General features: G+C 34.5%; 1 protein-coding gene across 6 annotated transcripts in view; it reads left to right on the top strand.

The window, feature by feature from the left end:
* The window catches only part of DIAPH2 (diaphanous related formin 2), a 302,075-nt gene that overhangs the window by 120,035 nt on the left and 157,250 nt on the right, over positions 1–24,790 (top strand). For 5 of the 6 annotated variants that reach the window (XM_075054004.1, XM_075054006.1, XM_075054005.1 and 2 more), the window contains one exon: positions 11,429–11,554. In XM_075054004.1, the coding sequence (XP_074910105.1) occupies positions 11,429–11,554 (126 nt within the window). Of the gene's footprint in view, positions 1–11,428; positions 11,604–24,790 lie in introns of all 6 variants that reach the window. The other variant, XM_075054008.1, reaches the window with a different exon arrangement.

The raw sequence follows: 24,790 nt of genomic DNA, 5'->3' as shown, positions 1-24,790 counted from the left end.
TGAGCTAAAGAAGTGACAGTCTGATTACTAGAGATGTATGCTTCTTACTTTTTAGGCAGAAGGCAGCCTCGTAGTTTGAACTGTACATAAAATTCCAAATACAAGACTTATCACAATCAGCTTCTTTTGAATCTTGGGTGCATTTTCTCAGTTCCACATAAATAAGAAGAAACTCTTGTTTTGCTTTCATTTTCATGTAAGAATAAAGAGCCAGCATCTGAACAATGGATGATTTTTTCTTTTAACAAATAGCAGATAAAGCATAAAACTGGATTTTAATATGAAAAGGTCAATGGGATTAGATGAACTGCCCCTGCATGTACTAAAATCTTCAATAATCTGATATTAGATATAATAAAATATTTGATCTTTTTAAAGATGGAAGATCAACCTAGAGGTTTATGAAAAGTAAAAATAAATTAGGAAACAGTTTTATTCTGGAAAGTATAAGCAAAGGTCAAACTGATTAACTATCAAGAGATTATTGGAACAACATTCCTTTTTACTTGAAGCAGACTGTATGAAAGGGAAACCAATAATAAAATCAGAAGATTGTGACAAACTGGATTCTTCGATGGAAGTGATATTCACTTACCTTCCCGCAGCCTGCAGTGTTTTCCTCTTGTTCCCCGACTGTTGAAACTATGTAAAGCCGTTTTTCATATTTCTACTTTGTTCACTTTACTTGTTATTCCAGTTGCTGCTTTTCATGGTATTTGCTCTTACCATCCTATAATCTGTGATTTTATTAAATACCTGACAAATTCCTTTCCCTTTCTGTAGGTTCAGTCAAACATAACCTCAAAACAAATACAAGAGGTACCTTACTAAAGTCAGATAACCAGTTTGGGATTTCTAAATAAAGTCATGTTGTAAAAAGTGTAATTTGGAATTCCTTAGAAAAGATACATATTTTTTTTAACTTGAACCTCCTCTGAGTGTCAAGCCTTCCAGAAATCATAAAAAAGAAATATGTAACATGCAAAATTGAGAGGAAGAACATCATCCATGTATTTTATAACAACTTAATTTCAGATTTTAAACGAGCAACAGTTATAAATCACAGTTCATGGTTTAAACGTTGTGCCTGTATTTAAAATAAAACATAACCTTATCTTTGGCAGTTGAACATTGTGTCCAGCTCCTCCTAAGTTTAACAGTTCCTGACATACTTACGTTACCACCTTGCTTTGTCTGCCAACAGTGGGAATTGCTAGGCTGTGTGAAGTCATATGAAGTTTTGTGAGCTTGTGTTGTCCCACTGGTGTTTACTTCAGAAATGATTGGATATAGAATGCTGTTATCTGTAGTTGGCCATTGGCCATTCTCTGTGTTCTCCTGACATGTTGGACAAGTTAAAGTGATACCTTATATGTATAGATGGAGTATGGATTTTGGGGTTAGGTGAGCAGGTATGTAGGGCTCCCAAGAACACCTAAACTCCAAGCGAAGGACTGAGCTTAACCGTGAATGCAGTTTAGATAGTAAAGTCTCTTTCAGAAACAATGAGGGTTTTTTCCAGTGCTTAACATACAGAATTATGTGCCTGATACAAAGGTATACTACTAATAATTCTTTTAAAGTATTGTTAAAAGAAACACAGAGCATTCTGAGTAAAATCAAGTGAAATATGCCTTGGGGGAGGTGAATTATGCCTGTGTAGTAGACTAGAGTACTAATAACAGGAACATAGATTTCTCAGTCATGTTGACACAAAAAATTTATTTCTTTAATTTGCAAGCATATGGTTCTGATGGTTGAGGCTTCTCTCTAGAAAGGACATTAGAAATCAGAAGCACTGAGGAATGCAAATATGTAATACTTAATATATTATTACAAATACCGTAAGAAAATATTAATTTTTAAATTCTGTACAAGTACTTCACTGTGATTTAATGCCATAATTTTAGAGTGGAGACAGTATTTTAAAACATTCTGTGCCATTGTTGCTTTAAAGCATAGCAGTTTAAAACCTGCTTATAAGTACTAGTCATTTTTCTGTCAAAGAAAAGTTTTATAGTTTGTTGCAGTAGAAGAAACTGTGTTTTTACAAAGAGATCTGCAGTATTTTCCACCTTGCGCAGTTTAAATTGTTGAAACAGATTTTACCCAATCTGGCATGTTGGTGGATATAAAATAGACAATGCCTTCTGGCATGAGAAATTTAATGCCTGCATCTGTGACTTTTTTTTTCTGTAATAGAATCCAAAGTTGGCATTTTGCATCATAATCAAAAGTCAATCTTGCACTGTATAGTGACTTCTATCATTCTTTTCATTCACATAAACTGCAATATTGAAATGTCAGAAACTCAATGTGTTTTTCTGAATGTAGTAAATACACAGGTACATCAAATACTAGAAGACTTTTTTCTCTAGTAACACTCCTGTATTTGCATATAGCATTGCCATATTAATGGTAGCTTATGCATCATCTCATTAAAAGTTTTTCAACAGACATGTTCTCCTTCATTGACAAGTGTCAGTGAGGAAGACAGGGAAGCAAAAACTTCAGAGATAGTTTTTGTGTTGTAGTTCCAAGGTGCAATATCTGAAAGAGATCATGTTGAGACTCAGTAGGATTCTGGATTGGCTTATGCTCTGCAAAATTGCTTACAAAACTTTCCCAGTCTGTGAGGATTTTGAGGATTTATTTAGTTGCTATCTTCTAATATGTAATAAATGGTACGCAAAATCATGGTAGTTCTGAATTCTGAAGCTACTTTTTGAAGGTACAATTTGGGTTCTACATTAAACAAAGTTATTATGTATGGCATGCATTTTAAGGATCCACTTGTCTCCCTGAAATGTAAATATCAAGGGCAAAATTAAAGAATAGTCCAAATGACTCTCATGGGCTGTTGCTTATTAAAGAAATTAAGGCATTTAAGAATTTCTGGCTGTAGTTAAGCCAATTCGGATTTGAGCACTGCTTTAAATGACTTCTCAAATTGAGTAATCCATTTAGAATTCCTTAATACAAGCTGCTAGAGAGAGGGGAAAGCTACAAAACAGCACTTACTTCTTTTCCTCCTTATCTTGAGTTCTTGAATTTGCACTTTCATTGATGTAAGAAAGGTCGTTACACCTCTGGAAGCATGGCTTGCACTTCAGTTAATTGGAAAGACCAGACTCCTGTTACAAGTTGAGAGCCTGAAGGGAGGTCCATTGGATGAAGTTGCTCAACACCTTCTCTAGTGAGTTTTTAGTAATGACAGATAGGTTGTGTTACAAAAGCTTTGCTGCTCCTCTTTCTTTGTATTCCTTACTTTCTGTGATTTTTGCACACGTGTGCCACTGAATATAGTGTGCCATAGCTGCTTCACAGTGAAATACAGCATGCGTCTATCAGTTTGGTATACAAACCAAAGTTGGACTATAGAGAAATATTGACAGTGCAAAATATGGGCTTTTGAAATAAACACAGCAGAAGTTAGCATGTTCAGTTAACACTTCCAAATGTGGATGCAATTAATAGAACTTAAAAGTCCAGTCCCTTCTTTCCTTTGCCTCATTTGCAATTCGCGTTATACCTTTGCCAGGAAGTTTTGCTTCAGTGTGCTCATTTAATAGATACTGATTTTGTAATTATAAGCTGTTTTCAAAACTAACTCAATTTCTGACATCTTGAAAGACATTTGTAATTAAACATCAAAGTAAGGTGAGTTTCTGGCATGCTCTGGAGGAGATACATGTATTGCCAGGAGAATGCCTACTGAACACAATGCTCTTCTTGCTGATGAGCTCTAATACTTCTGGTTATGTTTCTGAAATTGGGACATTTGTTTTCTAAAAGATTTTTATTTGTAATACGAAGTCAGTTCACATTCAACTAATGAAACTTATATTCTACAAGGTACTATTGTTTACAGTTCATTCAGTGAGGTAAACATGAGAAGTTAGGTGAAAAGGCTGGTATTGACAAGAGTTCCATTGGAAGTAGGAGGTTGACACACATAGAATTTATGCAGGTCACAAAAATAGGCATAAAACTTGTCAGGATTCAACCAGAAGGAATCTTACGGGTTCAGAGAATTTTTTCTTTTTCCAAAAAATGGCCTTTTGCTGCTAATTAATTTGACCTTAAGAAGTAAACAATTTTGAATCAATAATGAGTTGGATAATATGACCTGTCCAAAGCAAGGAAGGGATTTCATGTTCTGATATATCACTTAGCAGATCAATGACTCTGTACTGTGCTGTGCTTTGGAAAGGAGTTTTAACAACTGGCTCATGTTGATAGTGATAATGGTAATGCATTTTGGGCTCCTAATGCACTGTTTGTCGTGTATAATTGATTCTTAATGTCTTGATAAGTTTTTATGTGCATCAGAATTATGCTTTCGTTCTTAAAACATGTTCATAGGCACGTAATTGCTGGAACTGAGACAAGCAGATTCATTCCCTAAACCAGAGTACAGTTCCGTACATACATTGATATTAAACATAAGCTACCCACAGAAATTTCTGTTTTTGTTCTGTGGATATACTGAGTGTTTCAGGATTAAGAGCACTGTTTGTAATTTCCTCAGCTCCAGAGGAGGGAAGACAACGTGCTGCTTATGACGTTTCTGATTTCAGGCCTAACAGGCGATGTTTTTTTTTTTTTTTCCCCCGCTATCTCGCTTGTCAAGGCAAGCTTGTTAATGGCATTTGCACTTCAGTGTGTGTAATATTTAAATTAAATTTCCTCACTTTAGATGGTTGTTATTGTTATTCTGAGAAGCTGAAAATCTGTTTGTAGTTTGTACGCAAAATTTGTTTTTTATCACTTTAGCTTCTGTGGTATAGTTCTGTTCCAGTTGTGTGTTTAAAATCTCTGTGTCACCCTTTTCTTAAATTGTATCAGATATATATTTTTTCCTTCTGTGATAAGACTTATGAAAATATATATATTTGTAAACATTTGTATTGTGATGATTTTAGGTCTTGATCTCAGTTGAGATTTTTTTGGGGTAAGGATTGGTAAGTCTCCTTCTTTTCTCTCTATAGAGAACAATATTGCAATCTAGAGCTTTTCCACTACATGCCTCATTAAACATCATTTTGGACTGAAAGATAATTAGTGTCTTAGACTGACTCGCTCATTAAACTCTAAAGCCAAGAGCTACTTGGGGCTGGACTTGTTACAGGGTGCTCTTATCTTAAAATTGTGTTTCACCCCTGCTTGCAAATAGACAGGACAATAGAATCAACGCACAATTGCTTTATCTTTGGTTAACTAAGATAATGATGTTACCCTAGAAGTCTAAAATGATAAAGCATAGCTGTGTCATTGCCTTTCTTCACCATTCTATATCAATGTTGTGATAAATCAACTAAAATGCAGAGACTCTGCTGGTGAATGAAATCTTAGCATGCAAGTTGGAAGTACAAATGCACATCTATGTGTGAAACATATCTGTTAAAAATTGTATTTTAAAACTTTTTCAAATTACATGTTTCCATTTACAGTACATGGTCATAATATATAAACAAAACATTATTATTTGGACAGATTTGCTGTTTTTCCTAAACTTTTAAGGTTGCAGGGAAAAACCTGTGGAAGATTTACAGGGAAAAAACATGTGTTATGCATGATATATTGATTGTTACGCATAAGCAGTCTGTGTCGGAAGGCTTACCCATTTTTTGGAAGAAGAGGGTGGTGATGTGCCCTAGCTAGTTAAGATGCTCTCTATTTTTTTCCCTCTGCTCCCAAGGTGTTTAAACCTCCACCCATAAGCTTTTCTAACATTTCTTTTGAGCCTATGAATTTAATAATAATTTCTTGTACCATAGTTGGGATTCTGCTTTGAAATTTAGACATCATTGGCCTAAGAATGTACTCTTCAATACTACTTTACTTCTGCCTAGGTTCTGTTGAAAACACATGATGTTTATCTGGGAAGAGGAGTTTCCTTGTTATCAGTAGTAGCCTTGGCTGCATATAATCTTAAGAGTTTGTCTGATCCCACCTGTCTTGACTGTTCATCTAGTTTCTTCTTCAGAACTTCTAATGATTAATTTCCTGGAAAATATATTTCAATACAGAGTTATTTTTACTGTTGAAGTTTGTTCTAGGTCTATCACACTAGCATTTAGTGAAAACCTAGTTTCTGATAAAGGAAATAATGCATGTGGTATGTCCAAATTTTTTTTTAAATCTGGTATTCAGTAGGAATTATGACCAAAGCCATATCTGTACCATGCTCTTCAGAATCTTTCTTCTAATGCTGGATTTACTCTTTTAGCACAATGGTCTATCTGTATATCAGATTGTGATAACTTGATTGATCATGTCCTGCAGACAGTATAGCTGTGTTAGGAAAGATTTCTAGTATGAAGAGTGACATGTTAACTACTTGAGAAATGACACGCTAAGGGAGCTGTATTGCTGGAAGCTGTTTAACCAGGAAGCTTCAAGCATGGGTTGTTTTGTGCGATACAGGCATACTGTGGTATATATCACAGATATATAGATATATATATGTGTGTGTGTTGGTATACACACATATGAATGTATGTACATTTACATACATGCCTGTGAGTTATACATATCATGGTACACCTGTATCACAAAAATACATATATAAACGTATTCGTATGTATGTATACCTGTGAGAGATTTATCACGGTATATGTACATGTATATAAACACACATATAATATACAGGCATACTCTGAGATAGGCACATGCAAACACCATGCTACTCAGAATCCTCAAGTAGACTGCAGCAGCAGCACTGTTCACCTAACCCCAACAGAACATTTATTCTCTCAATAAATATAAATTTACTCAGTGGTATGAATTGAGTAATCAATGATTGTAATTCCTGCAGATTAGGTACTTGCTTACCCATTTCCCCTCAAACTGTTTTTCAGACATTTGTGAAAGACTACTTCCATCTGCCCTCAGGCAATAAGAAATAAATAATCATTAGTATGCTCAGAATGTAGTTATGGTACAAATACTGCCTAGACTTAGAAATCCACTAGTTCATTTGCTTCGTATAGACTTGCTTTTGCTTACTGAAGTAATTTATATCATTGGCTCTCACTGTAGAATTTTTACTAAACATGGACATAGCCATTCCTGTTTTGCATCCTGATCCATTCAAATGATTTTGATCATTTTGAATTTATTATGCAAGAGAGATTGCACCTAATCAAAATGTATCATTTCATCTCTTGTTATAGGGGAGGACTCTTGGTCTGGTGCAATCTTATTTTAGAAAGGATTAGTCTGTCCTTTGGTACTATTACTATATTACTGTAAATATAAAATGCTTAGCTTGACGGTGGGGACTAGCTAGTATTTGACATTAACATGAGATTAACTGCTTTGTAGCATTTTTCTAGGACTAAAGTGGACTACCAGACATTCACTAAGCCTTCCTTAGCGTGCAGTCTGTGCAACTGCTTTCTCCAAAATAAGTGGATGGGATTTTTTTTTTTCAGAGGAGAAATTAATATAGGGGAAACAGTTAAGCGAAGAAAAAAATTATCAGCTTTCATGTCAAAATGACATTGTGCCTTCTCTTCAATGACTGTGGATTTCTATTGTAAATAAATAATAATATTCAAAGTAATCTTTTAATCAGTCGTAGATTTAATGATGCGTGACTAACTGAGCTTCATTCAGTATTTGTGCAGAGAGAATATTGATAAATCTAGGTGCTTATATTAGTCTTCCACTGACATGAAAAATAATCTGACAATATGTTAATATGCGTAACTTCATATTCACCTTGTTTATATCAGTCCTATTTGTTAATAGTAATTCTGTGTAATAATGCTTTAGTTAGGTGAAACATACATGTTTAATTTCTCATATTGGATTTTTCTTCTGTCTCATAAATCCTATTATGATAGTGGTTTGAGGTACATGTGTTAAAGATGCTGTATTTCTTTCCATCTTAAAGTTGCAGCAACTCTCCACACGTCAGCCTTTTCTTATTGCTAAATAAGGGGCCAGTCTGATACAGTTTGGTACAGACTGAAAAAATCTTGCTGCCTTTTTTCCTCTCTTTAGCCTTGAAGATGGGTCCAAATATAGGTTTTGGGGTTTATCTGGTTTTTGACTTAAGGCATAATCATGTACTAAGTGCCCAGTGGTCCACACAAGCTGATGCTCTCTCCATCCGGTGCTGGCAACAAGATATGCTATTTACGGAGAACACTGCAGTTCCTCCAGTCTGTTTCTCCCACCATCTGTTTCTGGTTGTTGTTGGTGGTGTTTGTTGTTTGTTTCCCCCCCCCCCCCCCCTCTTTTTTTAATATTTGCCTCACTGTTACTATCTTGAAATCAGATGTTTGTGTAGCAGATTTAGTTGGTTGCTCTCTCCTGCTGCAACATTAAATGGAATAGTATTGTAATTGCTCCTACAGAGAGGCTTTTCCAGGAATAGCTCTTGAACAGTGCTCGCGTGCCACTGAAGACCAAATGCTACCTTTCATGTAGGTTTTTAGACTAGTTCTAGTAGGATGCCTAATTTTTGTGTGGAATGATGGGCAAATTGAAGGTGAGCAAGCCTTTGTTTTGCGTTCACCAGCTTTGAGGAGCATAGTGATAGAGGCAGTCATTTTAACTTGTGCATTTATGGAATGGTTTCAAAGAAATGGCATTTTGCTTCAAGTAGAGTTTATGCTTCCATAAATTAAAACCTTGCAAGACTTTTAAGAAATTTACATGATTTTCTCTGAAAGAGTAAAGGGTATTCATGTTGCTTCCTCTTCACATTACTGAAGTAGTAAATCTCTAATAAAATGGTTTATGGAAGGAAGTGCAGATATTTTATTATAGTCTATATATATGTTTCCTGTTACGTAGTCTTTTTAAGCTTGTCTTGCAGAACAACAGATTCATAAATTGTTTGAACAGAAGCTTGTATATTTGTCTGGCTAGCAAAAAAAAAAAAAAAAAAAGAACCAAAATGCATATTCTACAATACTTTTTGATAATTCAGTGTGAATATAGAATTTAGTTATGGGAAGCACAGCTTTTGAATGCAGCCTTCTTGGATAGAGTTCCTTCATACTTTCAAAGTCAGTATGCACCTAATCTCAATTGTTTTCTGAACTTAATTTTATAAAACAGAGTTACTGAAAACACTTTTTTTCCATTTTAACCACAGAGGCAAAGACTTATTTGTCATTGCTTGCTGAATTTCTCTGCACTTTTATATTTCAGACGAAAATAAACTACTACTCTTGCTAAGCAGTCATGCATTTAAATATTTTCAAATTGCTGAAAACAGTTAAACTTTAACTGTTATATTGCCTATTTACTTACCAGCTGCTATTCTTTTTACCCAACAAAATTACCATTTGTATCCTTCTAATTTATTTTTCAGTTCTAGCGTTTTACTTCAGTGCTGTTTGTCTCCCTATCCAACTACATAACAACCTATAAAAATATCACAGTAATTAAAGTTCTTTGGTTCAAGCAAAGTGTCCTCCTTTTCTGACAATAATACCAAATTATTAGACTAATGCAGCCATAACCTAAAAGCTTTGACAATGTTTATTATTCAAACTGCTTTAGTGGTTGATTTCAAGGATAGCTCTTGAATGTTAAGTTAATAGCTACCAGGGTGCTGTGGTCAGTATAGATTTATTTTTTTTTTCCCCAGTTGAGTTAAGCTTAAAAAGCTGTTTCACTATAATTTTAAGATTACATGATTAGTAGTTCCTTTGGTACCGAGTATAAAAATGAAAATTAAATCAAGATTATGTCTGTGACAGCTGTATTGATGCCTTATGTATTTGAATGGGCTTGTGAAAAGTTAAATCAGTGGTGTTATGGCTGATACAAATTGTTACTTACAAAGAATATAGAATTGATTTTGTTCTGGGAACAGCTTCCTTATTTACAGGATTTTCATTTCTATATACTGTTTTTCAAGCCATCTTGAATCAAATCTTGAATCTCACATAGTCGCAGCACAATTACAAGGAAATAGGAAAATAAACCATTCTTTTGAAAATACTCTATGCAACTTTTGGACAAATGGCTTACTGTCAAAAAATAATAAAAAGCAGAAACCCCTTAAAAAACAAACAAAAAAGTCATGTATTCATCTTGACTACACAAAGAAACCTTGGCTTAGCTGGGATTCAAATCTGTAGTGTTAGCTTTGTAGAGCAGCTGCCTGCAGTCAATAAAGAGCATTGATTTGGCCAATTAGTGAAGCGGAGATAACGTGCTGGATGTTCTCACCTCTGGTTCCACATATCAACAGTTGTTTGTGGCACTGTCTTTTTAAGACTTGGCCAACTTTATATGTACTTTCACTGAAGATTATGTAGTTTGTAGAGTGTAAATTGGCTCCGAAACAAAGTGTATTTGAAATGTTCTGTACTCAATTTAGAGGAAGGATGTGAAATGGCGCAAATGTTACGGTTCTCTTTGAGAAGAGGTGATGTTGCGATTGTCTGCTTGTTCTTGAAAGCACATACTTGTAAACTATGCAAGAGGAGACAAAGACCAGAAGATAGAATTTTGTTCTAAAATGCATCTTTGAATTGAGAGGAAGTGCTTGTCACCGCTTTTTATGATTAAATTGAGAATGATAAGTGGTCTTTATGGATTATGTCATTAAACTCTACTATGGATTCAGTTTGGTTTAATATTACAATTTGACCAGGGGTTTCTCTGCAGAGACTCTGTCACTTTTCATCTAGTTCTGGAATTTCTTCCTGGTATGGTATTGTTTCATATTCAAAATTGTGATGTCACGATTTCCAGTGGAGATTTTTCTCAAGATGTATCAATTAGTGTTTGTTTAATACAAATTACAGGAATAGTGGTTTACTTTAGAATAGTATATGACAGAATAAGCATTGATTCTTTAGAGTAGCCTCTCTTTTTTTTTTTTTTTTTTTTTTGGTGCCGTATTGTGAGTCCTTTACTACTTTTTAATTATCAGTAGACCTACTTTTGATGTTAACAGAGGGTTTCACAGATGTTGGTTTCTAGAAATCAGTTTAATTTCAATAAAAGACAAGTATTTGATCTTTTCTTCGTGTCTATTCCTTAAATCATTTCTGTAACAGAGTACATGCGTTAGTAAAGATCATTCATTTAACCAAGTACATGCATTAATAAGGTAAAATCTCTTTGAACCTTAGTTACTTTTTAATCTTTGAATTAGATTTAAGAGAATGAAATATTAGAATTTTTACCAATAAATTTAAATAGAAATTGAATAATTTGAACTAATGGTAGAATTAAGTGGTGACATTTCAACATTAAATATGATGATTTGGTATATTACATTAGATATTTTCACTTAATTTTTATGAAGAGTAGGATTTTTATGAGCAGTAATTCCGAAAAATGTGAGTCTACTTAATGGAATAATTCCTCTTAAGACTATTTATACTGACATTGTTTTTTCCCTTTCTGGAATCTGGAAGCTTTTTACTCATTGTCATTTTTTTCTTAGTTTCAGCCCAGACTCTGAAGAGCAACCTTGCTTTAATGGACAAGCAGATCCAGCGCCTAGAACTTGACATTAAGAATTTCCCTAAAACAGAAGATGAACATGATAAGTTTGTAGAAAAGATGAGCATATCCTTTTTGCATGTCTTCATTGGTGATCTGAACATCCTGATCGTCTGGTTAAGTATTTACAGCACTTGAAAATAAGTTTTAAGTCTCTTCTTCCATGCTTTTATTATAGCACAGAGAAAAGCATAACAGAACATGCTGAATGTAGAAAACCATATAACCGAGTAGGTTACACATTTAAAATCAGACTTCCAAGGGGGAAACCAGATAGCTTTCTTGAGGGAACTGGTTATAGTGACCAGTCATAAAGATAGTAGTATGGACTTTTTGCCTTTAAGAATGGTATTTAATGATAATTGTTGAATCATTTCAATCTAGAAAACTATCAGCAGTACTGTGGAGAGTAGTTATTATTTTAGCTTCAGATGTACTGGGTTTTTTGAAGGGAGAGAGTATTCATTTTGTTAATGGGTTTTATCTAAATTTTTTTAACAGATCATTTTAGAGAAAAAATATTTACATTTTTTGTACTCAAGAATGATTAGCCCTTTTATTTCTGTTGGGAATAGACACTGTAGGTTCTTTAAGCATTAGTAAGTTAAATCTGTGGGAGAATACCACAGATTTGAAATCTGTCTAGCCTGTTCTCCCTCCAAAATTTTCATATATCCAGCTTTACTTTTGCTCAAAAGTACAAAGTAACAAGTATACTGTAGATGCAAGAAGGTCACAAAACTGTGAGAAAGACTAAGCAGAAGTCCTTTTTTTAATTAAAAGAAATCTGCATGTTTTTATTTTGCACAAAGCACGTGTCTGTATATGTGGAAGTGTTTGAAGTATGGCAAGCGGCCAAGTCCAAGGCATTTTGTGCATTTATAGAAGCTCAGATAGTTCATGTGACATCTATTCTTTCTTACTGCAACGAGACAGAAGTCATGGTTTTGTGGGTTTCTCAAAGGGAAAAAAAAAAAAAAAAAGAGGGGACCGATGACAGCATCCTGGCCTGTATCAGAAATAATGTGGCCAGCAGGAGCAGGGAAGTGATCGTTCCCCAGTGTCCCTGTACTGGGCACTGGTGAGGCCCCACCTCGAGTCCTGTGTTCAGTTTTGGGCCCCTCACTACAGGAAAGAGATTGAGTTGCTGGAGCGTGTTCAGAGAAGGGCGACCAACTTGGTGAGGGGCCTGGAGCACAAGTCTGATGAGGAGCGGCTGAGGGAGCTGGGGCTGTTTAGTCTGGAGAAAAGGAGGGTGAGGGGAGACCTTATTGCTCTCTACAACTACCTGAAAGGAGGTTGTAGTGAGGTGGGGGCCGGTCTCTTCTGTCAGGTGGCTGGAGATAGGACGAGAGGAAAAGGCCTCAATTCGTGGCAGGGGAGGTTTAGATTGGTTATTAGGAAAAATTTCTTTACTGAAAGTGTTTCAGGTATTGGAACAGGCTGCCCAGGGAAGTGATTGAGTCACTATCCCTGGAGGTATTCAAAAAACATGTAGATGAGGCACTTCAGGACATGGTTTAGTGGGCATGGTTGATGGTTGGACTGGATGGTCTTGAAGGTCTTTTCCAACCTAAACGATTCTATGTCTAGAGTCATTCGTAGCTTCTCATCACATGTAGTAGGTGGATGTAATGAAGAGGTTCTCCTAACTATTGTGTGTTTGGAAAGTAAGTTTTATCAGGATTAACCATCTGAATGGATTCAATGACAGAAGTTCACAAGAAGATATTTACTATCTTCTCCATATGGATTTCTTTTAAGTTTCTCACAAGACTGCAGAGAAGTAGCTTAAGGGAGACAACTCATGACCAAGGGGAAAATTGTTTCTTGTTACTTACATATTCTCTTCCACCTTGTCTTATTTGCAAGGTTAAGAGACTTTTTAGTAATCACATTTATCAGTTGTTCTAGTAAAAAAAAAGAAAGCGCTTATTATTTCCCAGAGATACATTCACAACAGAAGAATCTTATAATAATGCTTTGTCATGTCATCATGTGTGTAGGCTGAATATTGTCGAGTCAGCCCCACTGTTGTTCGTAAACAAAACCAACATATTGAAATGCACTTTTTGCAACTGTGTGTTCTTGTTAAGCTTGACAGCTCTGTTTTAAAGGTTATATACATTATTTTTCAGTTGTGTTGAGTAAATGCTTTGCCATTTGTTGTGTTGCTACTTACGTATTTACTGTACTTACAAAAATGATTGGCATCACTCCAGTGATTTGGTGAGAAAAGAGTGCCAAGCAGGTAATGTTTACCTTTCTCTGCTCTGCGGTTTATCACCTGAATTTCTTAAAGAAAGATTGTCCGACAATGCAAAAGAGTTTAAAAAAAAAAAAAGTACTAATGCTTTATTGTATTGGCAAAAGTATGAGGATCCTATGAAATTTTTGAATATTAATTGTTGAAAGTCTCTTGGGCAGCCTTGCTTCAGTGCACGTACATTGATGTCACAGCTAGATTACCAATTCCTGGTAATTAAAATAGGCACCCTGAACTGTAGATGTCTGACAGCTTTTATCATACTAGTGAATTTGGTGGCTTGGCAAAATAGATAAGACTGTAAGAAATTAACTGATTCTGCCTAAGGATTTATGTTTTTATAATTAATAGATGACCTGATAAATTGTGTTTTTCTTTTTTAGAAAGTCATCTCCGTTTATATCAAGTGATCAAATTTGTTTCTGCTTATCATTGAATATTTTTAAGTTTTCTACATTCCTGGATTTTTTTTAGACTGAAGAATAAATGTTAAGGGGTGTGGGGGGGGGGTCGGGGAGTGTGTGGGAGAGGAAGGAGATGACATCCTAGTCTTCAGTATGCGTTTCTTTTGTTTCTGTCAGCTTGTTGAAGAATTGTTGTTGATAGCATATACTGAGATTAGAAATTTAAAGAATTCCAGGCTGAACACCTCTTTAACTGCTTGAGTGTTTCAGAAAATGAGACGTGTCTGAACGTAAATCGTTTCTCAGTAGAGAGTTTTAGGATGCAGGAATTATACCATAATTAAAGGCATAGTTTCTCTTTCCCGTTCCTGCTAATAAAGCAAGCTGTTTACTGGTAATTGTGGATGAGACTTTCTTCAGAGAATATGAAAGGAATATTGCTTGGTATCATACTAAAGGTAGGAGATCAATCACAATAAAAATACCATTCATAATATTAATTCATAATAGTAAAATGAATTAATACTCATAATATAGAAGCAAATGCTATAAAAGAAATTGCTTAATTCTAGGGTTTTTTAAGTTTTTGGTAGTGTGAATGACAAGTAGAAATTCTACTTACTTTTTCATCTAGGATTTTTTTCTTTATTTATTTCTAAGCAGGATAATTGTGATTTCACTTAATCAGTTTTTTTATTTAGCACATATAACTGTTCATCTCTGTGCATACTATTTGATGTAACTCTTGAATGACTAAAAATAACCTAAATCTACTTTAGCAGTTAAATACAAACACATGAAAAGTACTATGTTACTATTCCACAAACTGTTTAAAGAATTGCAATATATTGCAGAAGTAATATGTTCAGGTAAATATACCCTATTGATTAAAAACCTTTGACTTAAAGCTGTTAGAATTAAATTAGTGTAGTTTTGACTGCAGTCTGCTAACTTGATGTATATCAAAATGTTGTTTTAATGCATTTTTATTAGTTACAAACTGAGGAAAATGGGTTAATGTTTTCTGAATAGTTTATATTTAAAGTAAGACTATAGGCAACTAAATGAAATAATTTGATAACAGAAGCACGTTCAGTTTTACATTACTTTCTTTAGAGCTGTGCAGATATTCACGTGCATTGGTTCTGTAATTGTGTCAGTGCGACTTCCTTCTTAAGGGTGTCTTTATTTTTTCCATTTATGATCATAAGGTTCAATGAGTATAATAGAAGAAATGCAGATGAGGTAGCTATAGGTTGATTGCCATCTTTCGTAAGCAGTTAATAACTAGGATATAGTATGATCATCTGATTTGATTTTAAGCATAATAGAACGGTCTCAGCAAATAATGCTACTCACCTTCATACCTTTTTTTAACTAAAAGCATATATTTTATGACAGCATACAATCTTGACTTTAAAAATTCAACTAGTATAAGTTCTACTACATCTGTAATAGACTGTGCCAATTATTTTTTTTCTCAAATATGCATAATGATGCTGGTTTGACTCCTTGTGGTATCGGTTTCTAGTCATCGTGACGCTTTAAAAACCACTGAAGTTTTGGGGGACCTGATTGTTACTAGATATCTTTTCCTCCGTGTGAGAATTTTTATGCTGTGATCAGGTTACTTAAATCTACCTGCAGTAACATAGTTTAGGACGTTTTCCCCCAGCCTTTACTGGTATTTTTTTAGTATGCATTTGAAATACTGATTTCAACTAAAAACATCTTGTAAGCGTGTTTGTTTTTTGTAATGAGTGAACCCTGTGGACTTTTTGAGATGGCTGTATGAAAATACTTCTGTAAGATTCTGAAGTGATTTTTATAGTTGCTATCTTGCTATCGTGCTTGGATTTTAGTTTGTCTGCCTTATATTGGGATTTTTTGTAAGTATTTAATTGCCTAAGTTTTAAGGAATGCTCACAGCACTCTGAAGTCATTGGGATCATGAAGCTGACCTGTATGGTTGGCCACCAGAAACAGTTGATTTCAAAATGAGGATTACAGCTATATTGTAACAAAGTAGAATATAGTATGGTTAACAAAAAAAAAAGAAAGAAAGAAAAAGATATTAAAGTATTCTTTCTGTGAATTTCATGCTATATTAAATAATTTATGTGTGATTCTTGAGACAACTTTTTCATGATCTGATCCATGGCTAGAATTGTACTTTACTTGAAGATCAAATTGTAAATAATTTAACTTTAAATGTGAGAGGGTTGTTTTATAATTAGCCCAGCTTCATGCAACACTGGGGAGTCTGATTCAACAGTTTAGAAAAGTAATTACAGACTATGACAAATCTGGCTTTCACTCTTTGTTTTATTTCAGTGTTTGTGCCTCTAATTGAAGATTTTTTTTAAGTGGAAAACTCTGAATTTTATACTTACTTTTGTTGTAGGTGTATGCGCTGGTTTCTTTTTAGTGATGTTAAAACGTGAGTGTCTAGTTGGGGATTGAGAAAGATACTCAGATTAATGGGGTTTAACTTTAAATGTTATTAAGAAAGATTAAACACAACAGAATGAAAAGTTATTTCAGAGGGAATAAATGGAAAGTTTTACAGCGTGAACTTATTAATTAATCTTGTCTGAGAACTATGGATACATAAATGTCACTTCTCCCCTCCCAACCTGTGCACACACCCCACAGTGACAAAGGTTTATTTGTCTAGAAAATAGGCAGGAGCTTTGAGCTTTGTTCTAAGGGGAAGGAGAAGTGGTAGAGCTAGGGTGGCAGGAGGGCATGCGGTTTGGTCACTGGCCCTTAGGTTCATTCTTATTGTTATCCTGCCGGTTAGACAAAATGACTTTTTGCTGTGTTGCTTTTGAACCATGATATAGTTTGTAAGCAATCTTACATTAATTTATTTATGTGATATATCCTAGGTGTACTAGTATATCCGTAAATGAAGATTTTGTGTAGCTTTTCTGCTGTTCAGCTGTGTCATTTACCCTAGTAAGTGATACTAACATGCCTGATCTTGTTAAAATCTTTTGTCTGCCAGAGCAATAAATGGTGCCACTAGGTTTTTCTAACTGACAGCATACATGGGAAGAATTAAAAACTTATTTTTAAAGAATTGCAAAATTAAGGGAACTATGAATGAAAGAACAAAAATTACTGCAGATAAAAAATTTTCAAAGCAGTGTGCATTTGTCTCATCATTAAATAGAACAACAGCGAACTGTGAACTACTTTTAATTTTCAGGAAGGAACACCATTCGTTAAAACAGAACCCTTTTTATGTAATAAAAAAGCTGCCTTCCTGAAAGGCATATATTCTTACTTGATATGTATTTATGCTCATAGTTCTATCTAATTATGACTATTGTTTCACAACTAAATATGAGTTTTATTAGTTCCTTACTTGATGTACTTCAGTTGTAATGAAATGATCTGGGGAGAAGTCTGCTTTAAGTGTGTGTGGGACTTCTATGCATTGAGAATGTTAGATATTTAATGTACACTAAACATCAGCTGGTAATTCTCTTCAACGGACCACTGTACTGCAGAGTCCCTTAGAGCAGGCCACTAGGGAAGAAACAAATATACTCCGAAACAGAATCTCAGTGTCTGGAAATGGCTGTAAACCTTTTTTCCTCTCTGAGAGGGACTGAGCAGCAGGACGTCATTTACACACTGACATGGAGTGCTGAAAGAATGTTAATGGCATTAACACTCTTGTCATCTGTTAACACTTGGGATTTCCTCCTAGCTTGTTATGGAAAAATAATTCACTTAGAGTGTTTTGAGATGTCATTTTTAGGAGAGTCTGTTTTTGTTTTTCAGACAATTTGAAATGCACTGGTGCCTTCATTTCTGCATGAGAATGTACATTAATATCTGAATTTGCTCGTAACTAGGGGCTTCTCAAATATGAAGGCAAAAGGGGAAGCTTTCTAGGAACTTTTGTATATGCTCCTACATTTGAAGTAACTATCTTTCACCTGAATGTATTTGAATGTAGGGGCATTTTTCAGTACTTTTGGAACTGGAAAAGAGAACCATTCAATGATTTTTCAAATTCTAGGTCATGTATAATCCTTAAGACAGTGTTATACATGAGCCTTTTCTTGCAATAGTTATATAAAGTTTTTGTTCTTGATGTCTACAAAAATTACTTTTGAGAACACTTTAATTAGAAAGTGCATTTCTTGACTAAAAGAGGTATTTGGGGAAAATAATTGTTATTTATCCAGATAAAATACTTTTCCTAAATAATGTCTAGGTAAAGAAGGTCTATGTTACTGAAGTTTGTGCACCAATAAGATTTTTTTTTTCCAGACTTCTCAAAGAACCTGGTTCTTATCCTCTCCCTACTTCCCTCTCTTTCTTTTCTCCCCGCTGCTGCCCCACCCAAATGAGAAAAAACTATGTCATCCAAAAAAGGCAGTGAAAAAACACTTATTGTAGTTTGAAAGTTATGAAGTATTAAGTTATGTGATGAATAACAAATAACAAAGGAACAGAAAGGCCTGGCTTCTAGATGTAGCATGATGCCTTTTTTTTATTTTTTTTTTCCCAGTTATGGTTACATTATACAAATGTAATCAGGGTGTTTCATTACTCGTAGTGCTGAACATTTGTTTAAAGTTAAGCCTTCTGCTTACAGTTAAAAACAAACTCCAAGGAACAGTCAGTAGAAAGCACCAGGGAATAAAGTCTTGTTTAAGAAGACTTATGAGTGTGTACAATGAGAGAAAATGAAAGAAGAGTGATTTATTCTAGTTTAAGAGATCAAAATGTCAGCTGCTGTCTCCACGTCTTTCTTACCTCAGAAAAAAATTACTACTTGATTAAATGTCAATTAAAGTCAAACAACTTTTTAATGTTTTCAACCATCAATTGCTAGCCTTTCTTGCTATCATAGAGAAAACAGAACAAATAACACTAAATTCATGTTATTGATATTGTTTGTAAATGAGTAAAGGCTAGAAACAATGGAACTTTAAAAGCAATATTTTTTTTCCAGTGGGGAAAAAAATGGGCTACTTTAAGCTTCACTCAACTCTTTTGAACTTTGGTTTGCTTGATTCTTAAGAGGATCAGCTGAGGCCATCAGATGGTCTATTTTGTTACCACCTATGAAACAATTATGAACTTGCTGAAATTTTAGGATCCTGCTTAATGTCAACAAGTTATAATGAGCATCTAGTAGTGGTGCTGGTGCTACAGCATTTAATGTGGCTTCCCCTATTTGGTATTGATTACTATTTAAAAATATATGATTTTTGTAGTTGTCTGCATTTAAGTATAAGCTAAATTATTTCTTCAAAAATAAACTTGTCATTAATTTAACTTTCAATTAGTAATATACAAGAAAAAACCTATTTTTTCAAAAGTAAAATAGTAAGTAGAAGAAGAGGAAGAAAAAGACTTTGCACTGCCTACTGAGGGTACAGCACAGAGAAGTAACCATTTATTTGCTGTTGAATCTTTGATTTATGGAGTTTTCTGTTTAAACTGTATCTTATGTTGTTTCAATGTCTTTTTACTTATTGGTGGTTTACAAGTTTCAAGCCCAAGGAAAGAGAGCAGAAAAGACCTTCTAAGGTCTTACCTTCCTGGGAAAGAGAGACGTTACAGTTGCCTTCTCAATATGCAAGTATGTGCAATATATTAGAAATACAATTATCAAGAAATAATTTTCTTCAGTTGAAGGTTCTCTGGTTCCCTTTTACTTTCTGTCTGAGAAGAGTACAGCCAAAATTACTATGTTAGATTAAATGTAAAATCATCCTGTATGTTGGTTCTTTCTATGCTGATTTCCTATTTGACTTCTGATTCTTACCAGCCCATATGGGCTGAGGACAACTGCTGAAGTAGGAATGTGAATGGAATTAATTTTAAAGCTATGATTCTGTTGGGCTTCCTGTCTAATCACTTTCATTTCATTGTTCTGTTCTAGTCAGATGTGTAAAATAACAGAAAGGGAAGTGAGAATGCAATCAGCTAGAGACAGATTGGAAGACAATATAGTAAGAGGAGAATGGAAAGTGGCCAGTGGATGGAAGAATAAAGACTGAGAATCCAGATTTTTGAGATAAGAGGCACAGTGTCAGAATGACAAGGTTTAGAAATACTTTTATTAGTGGCAGGAAAAGCTCAACATGACAAAAAGATGCAAACTTTTTCTTTCTGTCTACACCCTGAAAGTTACAAATGTGTTCTGCATCTTTGTAAGCCATTTTTAGTATATGCTCACTACTTTTTAAATGGTAAAGGCTTGAAGCAGTAAATATAAGTCCTATTATGCTGTACATCTATTGCTTTACAATTCATTTTATACCTAAAGTGGGATTTTTTTTTTTCCTTGTGTCTCTTTAGAATTTCAGTTGTACAGATTAATGTGTAGGCCTGCTTTTGACTGTAAGCGACTTTTCCTCCTGTTTTATCTTCAAGTTCTCTGGATTTCTATTATCTTAGTGCATTGCCAGGTATATAAATTGTTCATGTTGCAAGGAACTTTTTGCAGGAGAATTTTTGTTTAAGTACTAGGAATACCATTTTTCCCCCTACTACAGACTTGGGTCAATTTGAATTCGTTGTTAATGAGATACTAAAGTGCTCTTAAGAACTTCTACCTTCTACTACATATTCTGTAGGGTTTTTACCCAAATTTGCATAGTTGATTGACATGATGAGCAAATAAAAAAACAAAACAAAACATGTGGTTGGTATATGTTAGATTTTGCATCCAGGATGCTCTGTTCTAAGTTCATGTACCTCTAAGAAAGCTAAATTTGTGACTGGAGTATCAGATTTGGGATTTCAGTGAGTTGCTTGACTGACAGCCACCAAATGGGTATGCCCCAAATTTGCATTATTTTGTGTTGCCCCAAATGTAAGAAAAGAATCACTAAAATGCACTTTTGAAAAGGAAAACAATAGTCTATCATTTTATGAGAGGTTACACTTAAAAATCTTTTATCTCTGAACACTCGCATTGTATTTAGATGGGTATGCTAAAGCAACCAAGACACACTTGATTAAACTGATCGTGCTTGTAATTCTTAGAAGTGTATCTGAAGGTCTGACGTATTTCATCAGCATAGGCAGAAAATCCCAATTCTGAAAGCACTGTGATAGAAGACAGGAAGAATTAGTACATATGTGTAATCTGCTTTTCTCTTCCAAGCTAGCAGCTTTTTTACAAAATTCAGGTCTTCAATGAATAAACAGTGTTTTCTTTTTCCATTTTTGCATTGCTAGTTGTTCAAGCTCATAGCATCTCAGCAGTTTGAATCCTGTTGAAGAACTGACCCTGCTAAGTTCTAAATCAGATCACAGGCAATTTGTGTTACTTTTAGTTATGTATATTCAACTGACAGTATTAAGCTGGGGGGAAAAAAAAAGACTGTGATTTGATGTTGAGCTGAAATTTACTTAAGTAGTTTACTTAGTCTTTAGAGAGTATGTCTCCCAGCATATAAAATGATCTGAGCAGACTAGCCTTTTTATAGGTGCCAGTTTAAAAATTAGATAATCAGCAGGTCAGAAATATGGCCAGGACTTACTGGAGTTGGAAGGCACAATAACAGAAACAGGTTCTGAAAATCTCAGTCCTGAGCAGCACAGCAGCACTCACAGAAACAATCCAAGAAGCTGTAGTTTTTGGTTTGGGTTTGGTTGTTTGGGTTTTTTTTTAGGAGATCATTTTGTTCAGTGATGGTCATGATATAACTGTTGCTATTCAATTTCATTTCCACTAAGAAATGTCAGTATGGCCTTGTGGCATTTACTAATCCTTTCACTTACCTAATTCTTCACCCTGAAAAAAAAAATTAATCCCCCACTAAAATTGCTTTGAAATGTTTGTATGACTGGTGTCACATTTTGTATGACTAGATACTTGTCATGAAGGTCAGTAGACATCATTGAATTAAGACAAGGCTAAATATACTGGTTTTGCTGCGTGTAAATATTCTAGACCTGCAACACATTTTCCCATTGTGTTTGCTGTAATATGAAGCAAATGAAAGCTGTGAATCTTTTTACAAAGTTAACTTATAAAGACATATTGCTGAAACAAGGCAAGTTATTTTACTATCCTAAGAGAATGAGTCTCCTTTTCTGGTCCTGACTGAAAACCAGTTGGGTATGGTCTGTTATTTAATTCAGTAAATGGTGGTGTTGCTAGTTATTTTCCCAAATAAACTTCTTTTTTTTTCGGTTGAAAAATGAATCAATTTGTCATGATACTGTTAGAATCCTTGTGGGAGTTCTAGGAAGTATTATATTTTACAATTTCAAAATTGTAAACATCTTTTAATACTAGCCATTTAAAATCAAACTTTGTTTTCATTCATGTACTAATGTGCTTTGAGCATCCGTGGTTACTAAGCTGCAACCCTTGTAGAATTAGAGACACTTTCCAATTAAAGATGAGTTTAACCTTGTAGAAAAAAAACTTTGGTATCTTCCTGCTTGGTCAAGTCCAGTCTTCCTACTAGAGAAACAGTATAACATTAAGTGTATTTTCCTTAAACTGTTTCTTTGACAGAAGAGGGTCGAGGAATGAAGGAGGTTTGAGCATAGTTTTAGCCTTATTTTTTATGCCCTTTGCTTAATTTCTTCTGAGTAAATGTGATACTAAGAGGTATGTGAGAAATAGTGGTGGAAAAAACTGTCGGTCTGTCTCCTACATTAAATCTGTCAGTGTGGAATTACAAGTGATTCTTGTGGGGTATGTTGAGTAGCAGGTTCATCCTGAACCAGAGAGCAAACACTATCAGTTGCAACTCTAAAGCCATCTTTGGTTTACTTCCTCTCTTTCTCAGCTTTAATGAGGCATAATGAAGCTTTCTGGAATACATGTGGGTGGTTTTGTGGTTTTGGTGGGTTTTTTTTAATCACAAAAGTATGAAATTTTCTTTAAGTTATGCTGAAATTCTGTGTTTTCCTCTGTGGTTGCACTATGCATCAAAAGAATTGTTAGTCTGTTTTTATTACATACCATCAGATAACAGAGATACTGTTCAGATATTTCATGTTAATTGTTTAATTTGATACAGTCTGTGTGTTAGTGAAACAGAATTTGGAAAATTTTAAATTGGTCAAGTCTAATCTGGCAATATTCCAGATGTTTATTTTTGTCCTAGTATGAGTTATGATACTTCGCTGTGCTTTTGCTTGGTACCTGGCTTTATTCCCTTTTTTATATTCCTGTAGTTTAATATCTTTATGTTCCTTGTTGAAAAAGGAATTCTACACAGGCCTGCATAATTGATCATGAGAGATTCCATTCTCTTATGAACAAAATACGGTATAAGCCAACAGAGAGAGATTAGTAAATCATAGTTTCAGCGCTTGACCAGTTATGTGAAAATTGTTGGTTTAAGGCAAGATCACCCTCACAGACTACAGACTGCCTTCAGGGCATAAACAAAGGATGACAATAAGTAGCAACATAGAGTAAGGTATCGGTGGGGTTCTTTAGAGACTGGTGTGAAGTCCACTTTTATGTAACAGCTTCAGGAAGAGTCTGTAACAAGAGGCAAACAGCATATCAGTGAAATTCTCAGATAATGAATCAGTAAATAATGCAAACACAAGGGAGAGAAATACCAAAGGGCCCTGGGATAGTAATCAGGAATCAGGACCTAATAGCATGAGAATAACTCTGGAAAAGTGTGTGATACTGTATTTGAGAAAAACAATAGTGGACACGTACATTCATGAGGATATAGTCTGTTGGTAAGAGAATTTGTATAATAACTTTTCTTTTTTATAAGGTGAAAAATCAAGAACCAAACACAGTTGGAAATGTAGTATAGATCATATGTTCACAGTACCTCACAGAGGAAAATTAATTAATTTGAATTTTGCTGAGGGTATGTTCTTTATTTTGTTGTGTAGTGATAGCACTTTAAGTGTGTGGACTTGGGGTTTTTTGTTTTGTTTATGCAGATAGTACATACGAAATAAATTAGGTAAATTCACAAATTGTTTTACACCAAGTTAAAAGTAGGGTGTCAGTTTGGAGGGAGGGTATTGCACAAAGATACGTGACTGGGCCTGGAGGGGAGGAGAGCAAAAGGAGAAGCAGATAGAGCCAAAAATATGAGAGAAAAGTGTTAGTAACTCATCTTTCTTCATGAAAAATCATATGAGTTTTCATAAAACTGTTCAACCTGTGAATTAAACTAAAACTTTGTGCTTATTTGCCGTCAGTTAAGACCATTAGAAGCGTTTTGGAAGGACTTTTCTTCCTAGATGGTGAATGTACCTAGTTCATCTGGATTTTCAGTCAGTTGATACTCATTTTTTGTTACCTTAGTGTTGCTCTTTAAAGGGTTCTTCTCTTCCTTCTTGTTTTCCCGTTCATTCAGATGCATGTGGAAAGAATTGAATCATCTGCAAAATGTCTTTCTGCCAGATACAACACTTAACACTTTTTTTAAGAGCTTTCCACTTTTTTTATTACAAAAAGTTATTTCCTTTTTTATTTGTTTTTCCTATCTGATTAATCTTTCTTAAAAAAACCCTGAAAATGCCCATGGTGTTCCAGGTGATAACTATAGGATTATATAGGTATAATCATTATTTAAATTGAACTTGAAAATTGTAATAATGTGTCATGTTTTAATGCATAATATCCATTTCTCTTACAACTATTTGGTATCAG

This window comes from Buteo buteo, chromosome 22 (assembly GCF_964188355.1).
Source record: "Buteo buteo chromosome 22, bButBut1.hap1.1, whole genome shotgun sequence".
Taxonomy (NCBI): Eukaryota; Metazoa; Chordata; class Aves; order Accipitriformes; family Accipitridae; genus Buteo; species Buteo buteo.
The sequence above is the reverse complement of the archived record's forward strand: the minus strand, read 5'-3'. Positions and strand labels throughout refer to the sequence as shown.